Source organism: Molothrus ater, chromosome 11 (assembly GCF_012460135.2).
Source record: "Molothrus ater isolate BHLD 08-10-18 breed brown headed cowbird chromosome 11, BPBGC_Mater_1.1, whole genome shotgun sequence".
NCBI lineage: Eukaryota > Metazoa > Chordata > Aves > Passeriformes > Icteridae > Molothrus > Molothrus ater.
Window position 1 is genome coordinate 20,041,897 of NC_050488.2, and position 8,998 is coordinate 20,050,894.

The 8,998-nt window shown below is 52.2% G+C and overlaps 1 protein-coding gene across 1 annotated transcript in view; it reads left to right on the forward strand.

Annotated features, from left to right (window-relative positions):
• Positions 1-770: 770 nt before the first annotated feature.
• LOC118691805 (ER degradation-enhancing alpha-mannosidase-like protein 1) overlaps positions 771-8,998 on the forward strand; it is an 8,971-nt gene continuing 743 nt past the window's right edge. The window contains 11 exon segments of the mRNA XM_054516080.1: positions 771-1,150; positions 2,064-2,136; positions 3,568-3,578; positions 3,580-3,669; positions 4,446-4,617; positions 5,689-5,872; positions 6,327-6,501; positions 7,563-7,683; positions 8,033-8,056; positions 8,059-8,207; positions 8,790-8,877. Coding sequence (XP_054372055.1) covers positions 771-1,150; positions 2,064-2,136; positions 3,568-3,578; positions 3,580-3,669; positions 4,446-4,617; positions 5,689-5,872; positions 6,327-6,501; positions 7,563-7,683; positions 8,033-8,056; positions 8,059-8,207; positions 8,790-8,877 — 1,467 coding nt within the window.

Consider the following 8,998-nt stretch of genomic DNA (forward strand, 5'->3'; position numbering starts at 1 on the left):
TGCGGGATGGAAATCCCTGTGTCCGTCTCCTCCAGGATCCTGGCCCGGGAGCGTGGCTTGGCTTCCTCCCACCGCAGTTCCCGGGAACGCGGCTCTTGCCCCTCCGGCTCCTTCCCTGCCGCGCTCTGTGCTTCAGGGCAGGCCCGAGGGGCTCCGAGCCGGCTGCAGGAGCCGCGGTCACGGAATGCCGGAATCACTGAGGCTGGCACAGCCCTCCCAGCCCAGGCAGTGCCAGCTGCGCCCATCCCCACCTTGTCCCAGCCCTGAGCTCTGAGTGCCACCTCCAGGAATTCCTGGGACACCTGCAGGGATGGGCACTGCAGAGCTCCTGGGCAGTGCCAATTCCTGAGCACCTTTCCGTGGAGAAATTCCTGCTGCTGCCCAGCCGCTGTCACCGACACCCGGGGCCTTTCCGGGAGCGCTGTGGCGCAGCAGTGCCCGCAGGGCAGGGCAGGGCCCGGCGCCGAGCAGGGCTCATGGCCCGGGCCTGTCCGGGGAGGCCGCGCCGCTGCCGGCCCCGCCCTGACCCTGCGCCGGCCGTGCCACGACAGCCCCGCACTGCCCCGCCCCTTTAACGCCGCCGGGCGGTGCCTTTGACTGACACACCGCGTGCCCAATGGTCGGAGGTCGGTTCCGCCTCCGCGCCAGCTCCACCAATAGCAGCGCAGAGTGGGCGGGCGTTGCGCCGCTCCCAACCCTTGTTTCCCTTCCGCTCTTAAAGGGGCCGCGGCGCGGCGCGGGCGGCGCCGCTGCGCTATGCGCGGGCGGCCATGCGATGGCGGTCGGTGGTGCTGGGGCTGCTGCTGCTGCGGCTCGGGCTGCAGGCGCTGCTGGCGCTGCTGCCCGCGCTGGCCCGCGGGCTCTGCCTGCACCCGCGCCTGCCCTGCCCCGGCCCGCGGCCGCCAGCCCTGCCCGGCCCGCCCGCGGGCGCTGCGGGCCGCGGGGCCCGGCTGTGGGGCGCGGCGGCGGGCGGCGATGAGTACGAGCGGCGCTACAGCGGCGCCTTCCCGCCGCAGCTGCGGGCGCGGCTGCGGGACGCGGCCCGGGGCATGTTCGTGTTCGGCTACGACAGCTACATGGAGCACGCCTTCCCCCGCGACGAGCTCGACCCGCTGCACTGCCGCGGCCGCGGGCCCGACCGCCGCGACCCGTGAGTGCGGCCGGGAGTGGGGAACGGCTCTGGGGGAACGGCTGCTGAGGGGACGGGTTAATGAACGGCTGCTGGGGGGTCGGGTTAATGAACGGCTGCTGAGGGGACGGGTTAATGAACGGCTGCTGAGGGGACGGGTTAATGAACGGCTGCTGAGGGGACGGGTTAATGAACGGCTGCTGAGGGGACGGGTTAATGAACGGCTGCTGGGGGGTCCGGTTAATGAACGGCTGCTGGGGCCGGGTTAGTCAATGTGTGCTGGGGAACGGCTGCTGGGGCCCTGCGGGGTGGGCATCGCTCCGTGTGTGCCTCCCTGGGGCCAGGCTGGGCCCAGCCACGGGACAGTTGGTAATGGCTATAAGCTAAAATACTAAATGGCTGTAAGCAAGGTCCATCTCTGTATGAATCGTGGAATGGTTTGGGTGGAAGGAACCTCTTAAAGCCCACCCAGTGCCACCCCTGCCATGGCAGGGACACCTCCCACTGTCCCAGGGTGTCCCAAGCTCTGTCTAACCTAGCCCTGGGCACTGCCAGGGATCCAGGGACAGCCACAGCTGCTCTGGGCACCTGTGCCAGGGCCTGCCCACCCTCCCAGGAACAATTTCCTGTTAATATCTGGTATAAACGTATTCCCCTTAAGCTGGAAGCCATTTCCTCTTGTCCTGTCACTCCAGTCCCTCTCTGTATTTCTTGTAGTCTCCTTTCAGGTACTGAAATGAACTTTCCATAGTGGGGCAGAGCTGTGGGACAGGTGCCCAAGGAGTCGTGTCTCCCCCTTTGGAGACATTCCAAACCTACCTGGATAGTTCCTGTGTCACCTGCTCCAGGTGACCCTGCCTGCACAGGGGCTTGGACTGGATGATCTGCACGGATCTCTTCCGACCTTAACAATTCTGTGATTCTGCTCTTCCAGCTCCAACCTGAACATCAATGATGTGCTGGGGAACTACTCCCTGACGCTGATCGATGCGCTGGACACGCTGGCGGTGAGTCCTCGCTGTGGGGACACTGCCCTGGCCACTCCAGGGACTGCCCTGGCCACCCTGGGACACTGCCCTGGCTGGGGCAGCTCCCCATGGTGGTGCCAACAGCTGGATCATGAGCTAGCAGCTGGATCATGAGCTAACAGCTGGATCATAAACCAGCAATGTCACGTGGGGGTAACAGAATGAGAGTAGTTGAAGGAGATGGCAGCAGAGATTTCCAGAAGAGACGGAGGAAATTTTGGAGCTCCTCCCCAAGTTTCAGACGAGATCTCTTTGGGATATGCCCAGGGCGGGTGGATTTGAGCTGGAACTGCTGTGAGTTGCTGAGAGGTCCATCAGGAGGAGGGTTCATTGTGTGCACAATGGCTGGAAGAGCTCTGGTGTTTCACTTGGCAGAGAGGGCCTGACTGACACACAGGTCTGTGTGAAGTGGTAAAAGGAAGGAGGGGAAAACCTGTAAAGCTGCTTCTCACCTGCATTTCTGATAAAACTGGAAGATAATGTGAGGAGCAGCTCATTTCTGTGTTAGTGCCAGGGTATGGGGTCCTGAGGAAGAGCTGGGCATTTTCAGAGAGCCCAGCAGGTTTCACTGTTCTCATCTGTGCAGCCAGGGCAGGTTTTGTGCCTTCTGGAGTGTCAGGGCTCACTGATGTGCAGGAGCCACGGGCATGTGTATGTCCTCTGGCTCTCGTGGATATAAAACCCTTCCCATTCCACCCTGGGCTGCAGCATTTGTTAGGACCTGCTTGAGCAGAACTGAAAGCAGAAGTGAGGGAAATGTTGGGTTTTACTGGGAGAGAAGTTTGGGATCTGTGCGACTGGTAACGGTGTTCCTGACGTCCTGTGTCACACCTGTGTGGGGCCGTGTCTCAAATGTAAAGGTTCTGTAAATCTTGAATCTGTTTCAAGCTGCTGCATGGGGCAAGCCTGTTCTGCTCCTCATTGCTCAGACCAACATATGATGTTTCCCACTGGGTCTGGGTAATGGGGACAGCTGGCACCTGGTGCTTTGGTTAGAAATGTAGGTATGTCCCAGCCTTTTCATGAGCTCAGGCAAGCAGGAACCTGTGTTTTCCTTCCACATTCCTGCTCCCCAAAGCTCAGACTGAACTTATATCTGTCTCTGGATGCAGTGGAAATCACGTCCTGGGTTAGACCTGTGGGAAGCAGGCACAGGGAACTCCTGAGTGTGCAGTGCTGGGTTGGGAACCTGAAAGGTTGGACTGGCCTTTGGTCAAATAAACATTCAATCAAGCATCATTGTTCTGCAAGCTATGTTATGTTTTAAACTGAGCTTAACTCTTGAACTGATAGTTCAGGCAGTTTGAGTACTCAGTTGCTAAATCTGATTGCTGGGCTAAAATGTGAACTCTTCCCCAGCCCTCTTCTGAAACAACAATTGTACAAACTAGCTTTGTTTTTCTGTAACAGGTAATGGGAAACCTCAGAATTCCAGAAGGCAGTGAAGTTGGTGATTGACACAGTTTCATTTGACAAAGACTCAACAGTCCAAGTTTTTGAGGCAACAATCAGGTATGTGGTGCTGAGTTTCTGTCTTTAAAGGTTAAAGACTTGGTGTGTGTAATTCACAGTGAAATCATTGATTAGGAGGTCTTTGGCAGGCTTTATTCCCTAAATGGTTCCTCAAGTAAGCTGTTGCTTAATCTCCTATGAAAATATTCCATCCTTTCATATAGGAAACAATTTTAATCAGTCCCGTGTGACCTGGAGCAGTGAGGCAGTGGTTGGCTCTGTGCTTGCAGACTCTGCTTGCAGCAGAGACTCAGATCTGTGGTCTGATCAGCAAACAGCCCTGGGACAGCTTTTCCTGCTCTGTTTTTGGTTCATGGACTTCTGCTCATTTTCACTTTCATTTTAGAAGAAAAAGACTCTTCTTTGTTGGAAATGGGTTTAGATACTGTCTGATTTTAAAGGCTTTTGTTTTCTGAGTGCCTCCAGCAGTGTTTATTCCTGCTTCACTTGACTAGGCTTTCTTTTTTGTGAGTACTAAGTTTATGTAACACCCTTCCTGCCATTTGCAGGGACAAGGAGGTCTTCACTCCTAAACAGATTTGTTACAAGAACTCCTGGGTTAGGTAAATGTTGCAGAACCAGGTTTTGGAACTGTGGCTGACAGCAGCATGACTTCTGCATGTGTTCACTACTGCTGGGGGAGAACCAGGTCATTTTGTGTAGTGCCTGTAAGGAGCACAAAGTAATAATTCTGTCAGACATGACAGCAGTAAGGTGTTTAGGTGAAGAATGAGCTTCAGAACAGACTGAAAACCTGAGTTTTCCTTTCCCCACAGGGTTTTGGGAAGCCTGCTGTCTGCCCACATCATCATTACAGACACCAAGCAGCCCTTTGGTGACATGACCATTAAGGATTATGACAATGAGCTGCTGCACTTGGCTCATGACCTGGCAGTGAGGCTGCTGCCAGCCTTTGAGAACACCAAAACTGGCATTCCCTATCCTCGGGTGAGTGACACAGCAGCGCTGGGGGAATCGGCTCAAAGCAGAGTTTCACCTGTCCTGCAACTTAAATTTTGTGCCCTTTTCTGTGCACTTGGGGTATTGAGCCTGCTCTAAGTTATTCTGAAGTGACACAGGGAAAACTGCCCTGAGTTGTGGTGATGTGGATAGTACAAGTTGCTCCTTCTGTCTAGTAAATGTTTTCCCTGGGCTGATTTTCACTGTGTTTATTGTTCCCTGTGGGTCAGGAGTCATTTGTTCCTTGCTGGTTGGTGGAGCATTCCCTGCCCTGTGTCACACAGCAGCAAACAATACTGTCAGTAACAAGGAGTACTGTCGAAGGCAAAGAGGAGGAAAGTGACTCTATTGGTGACTTGCTACTAAAACAATTATATTAGCATAAAACTCTTCAGAAGTATTTACCATACTGAGCTTGGAATTTGTAATTTTCCTGAGGACTGCTCAAGGGTTCTCAATACTCTGGGATTCTTGGATGCTGCAGCCTCTTGTTTTAAGCAGATGCAGTTGGCAAGGAGGAGGATGTCCCTACTACTGGAACAATCCTAAACTGCAAAACTATAATTAGCACTTGCCTGGCTGCTCTTAATTTCTGGAGACAGCAGCACTGCTTTTCCCCCTGTAGAAATGGGAATTTCCTCTTCTGTTCAGGGCCTGGTAAAGCAGCTGAGGGAGCTGTAACTTCCCTTCAGCACTGTGTCCCATGGGGAAGAGGAGGAGCATCCACTGAGGAAGCTCTTGGTTTCACCAGCACAAACTGAGGTGCAGCAAAGAAGGAAAAGCCTGAATGTTTAGTAGAAGGCATGAAAAAGTGAAGTTTGCAAGGGTTAGCAAGTATAAGAGAAAAATGAGGCTTGCCCACTTTAGGCATGGTGTTGGAAAGCTGGAAGAAGAATGTCAGGAATTCTACAGGAAAGCTTTCCAAGAGTGCTGGTTTTGTGTCTCTGTGCACATTCCATGCTGCACATTGTGCACCAACTACAAGAAAGGCTTGTCCTAAAGGTGAGGGTGCAGCTGTGGGCACAGCTGTGAGTGCAGCCTGCCTGTCCCTGTCCACAGGTGAACCTGAAGAAGGGGGTTCCTCCAGACAGCCACAACGAGACCTGCACAGCAGGAGCTGGGTCCTTGCTGGTGGAGTTTGGGATCCTCAGCAGGCTGCTTGGAGATTCCACCTTCGAGTGGGTGGCCAGGAGAGCTGTGAAGGCCCTGTGGAGCCTCAGGAGCAATCACACTGGACTGCTAGGTAAAGTCTGGCTGCTGCTTTGTCCTCATGTGTCCTCACCGTTGTCCTTCTGCTCCCCCTGTAGCTGTTCAGTCACGTTCTCCTTGTGTACCCAGGGCTTGTGTTGAACTAATGGCACATTGGGGTTTTCCAAGAAAAATGGAGTCTCTGAAAGATTCCTTAGGGCACAGATTTTCAACTCAAATTTTTCACAAAACTGGGGAATGGAACTGAAGGCCCTGATTTGTGTCCCCATTAATATAATTCAGATTGGCAGATGACTCAAAGTACTTAAAATAACTGCATGTGTGCGGGTCCTCAGATGAATCCACCACTGTAACACTTCATCTGATGTTAATCTTTGATTCTTCCTCCTTGGGAATTTCTGAACCTGTGATATTCCCAAGTCTTGACTGGATTGTGTCTCTCTGATATGCTCAGCACCTCAGACTAAACTTGTTGTTTGTTCTGAAAGGAAATGTTGTGAATATCCAGACTGGTCACTGGGTTGGAAAGCAGAGTGGACTGGGAGCAGGGTCAGATTCGTTCTATGAGTACCTGCTGAAGTCTTACATCCTCTTTTGGGAAAAGGAAGACCTGGACATGTTCAACTCTGCTTATCAGAACATTCAGAACCACTTGAGGAGAGGGTATGTGATTAATGTCAGCATCAATTCCTTGAGCAGTGAATCCTCCAGCAGGATCTGAAACATCTGTTTGTAGTGCTTTGTGTCAGGCTCTAGAAAATCTGTTCCCCTTTTTACTGTAAGAAGCAAAATCTCCTTTCCATGGTAGTCTCCTCATTCCTTGCACCTGATGGGGTGCAGAGAAACCAAACTGCTTCCTGTCCCATTTATAAACATAAAGGCTGAGAAAAGTCTGGCACTGCAAAAGAAACGTATTAAATTGGCTGCTTTGTTCTTCTGAAAGCCTCATCTTGCCTAGCATGACTTTTGGTAGAAATTCTGCTGGCAGAGCTCTAAGACATGATCCCTGTATGAATTAACATCCCTATATGAATTACCTCCTCTAGAGCATGACAATGTTTGGGTTCCTGTCACAAGGAGCCCAGCAGAGCAGAGCAGTGCCTGCCTGAGCTGTGGCAGTGTGCTGTGTGCTGCCCAGGCAGAGGCACTGCCCTGCATTGCTCCTGCATTGCTCCTGCAATTGCTGTCCCGCATTGCTCCCTGCATTGCTCCCCTTCATTGCTCCCTGCATTGCTCCTGCATTGTCCCAGCATTGCTCCCTGCATTGTTCCGGCATTGCTCCCTGCATTGCTCCCTGCATTGTTCCCTGCATTGTTCCCTGCATTGTTCCTGCATTGTCCCTGCATTGCTCCCTGCATTGCTCCCTGCATTGCTCCTGCATTGTTCACGGCATTGCTCCTGCATTGCTCCCTGCATTGCTCCTGCATTGCTCCCTGCAGTGTTCCTGCATTGTCCCTGCAGTGTTCCCTGCATTGTCCCTGCATTGCTCCCTGCATTGCTCCCTGCATTGCTCCCTGCATTGTCCCAGCATTGTCCCTGCATCGTTCCCTGCATTGTCCCTGCATTGTTCCTGCATTGCTCCCTGCATTGTTCCTGCATTGCTCCCTGCATGGTTCCTGCATTGCTCCCTGCATGGTTCCTGCATGTTCCCTGCATTGTTCCCTGCATTGCTTCCTGCATTGTCCCTGCATTGCTCCTGCATTGTTCCTGCATTGTTCCTGCAGCAGGGAGGCCTGCAATGAAGGAGAAGGGGACCCTCCCCTCTACGTCAACGTCAACATGTACACGGGCCAGCTGATGAACACCTGGATTGACTCTCTTCAGGCCTTCTTCCCTGGCCTGCAGGTGAGCTTTCTGATCCTGGGCCTGGGCTGGGCGTGTCTGAGTCCTGAGCTGAGCTCCCACCTGAGCTTTGCAGAGTTCAGTTCAGCCCTGCAGTAACACAGCCATGTGGGGAGGGCCTGGCTGCTCTCTGCTAGACCTGAGACTTTCAGCTGCCCTCTTTCAGCCTCAGCATTTGTGTTCTGTGCTGTGAGGCTGCTAGAGCTTCTACTGCAAAGAATGAATACATTAGTACTTTTGGGGGGTTGTTTTCTGAGTGTTTTACGGGAGAAGAGTTGTTTAGGTGCCACATTCTCATCTTTGCTGGCCTGCAGCACTAAATGTGTGTATCTCTGGCTGCTCTGGTGCCCAGGTGCTGATAGGAGATGTGGAAGATGCCATGCCATTTGCCTCCATGCCTTCTATTATGCCATCTGGAAACGCTATGGGGCTCTCCCAGAGAGGTACAACTGGCAGCTGCAGGCCCCAGATGTTCCCTTCTACCCACTGAGGCCAGAGCTGGTGGAGTCCACTATCTTCTGTATCAGGTATCTGCCTTCCCTGAGTGCACATCATGGCTGGGCCAAAAAGCTTTTGTTCAGAAAGTCACTTTATCCCCTGACCTCTGGCCAGCTGAATTTTGGCAGCCCTGGAGCTGCCTCTTGTCCTGTGGAGTCTCTGGGCAGGCACTGCAGTGTTGTGCAATGTTGTTGCTCTGCTGTTTGCTTCAAAAACAGCCTTTTTTATAAGGCAGGCAAAAACAACACTAAACAACCTTTTCTAAAAGCTGCTGGCAGATTTTTATAAGGCAGAGACCTGTGACTGCTCAACCAAAATTGTTGAAGTAAATATAAGAGCTCTCCTTGCAATACTGCCCAGGCACAGATACAATAAACTAAAATAACTGTCTGCCTCCAAGGAAGGGATCAGAGAGTTTGGATTTACTGCAGGTTTTCTAGGATTTGCTCTAAAGCAAATGTGAGAAGTTTGCACTGGCTAATCCAAGTCTGCTCCCATAAAGATAAGTTTGCTGTGATACACAAGACTCTGGTACCAATAGGCCTTTGTTGTGTTATTTTACAGGATTTCAAAATTGCTGACTCTAACTCTTGTCTGTCTTCCTTATTTAGGCCACAAAGAACCCGTTTTTACCTTCATGTGGGAATGGATATTCTGCAGAGTTTGGAAAAATATACAAAAGCAAAGTCAGTCTTCAATGTTTTTTCTTCTCTCAGTGCTATATATCTACATTTTATTATACAAATATTGTATAGAATCCAGTCTGCCACATGTAGTAAACCAGAAAACCAGCCCTCCTTGAAAGCCACAAGTGATGATT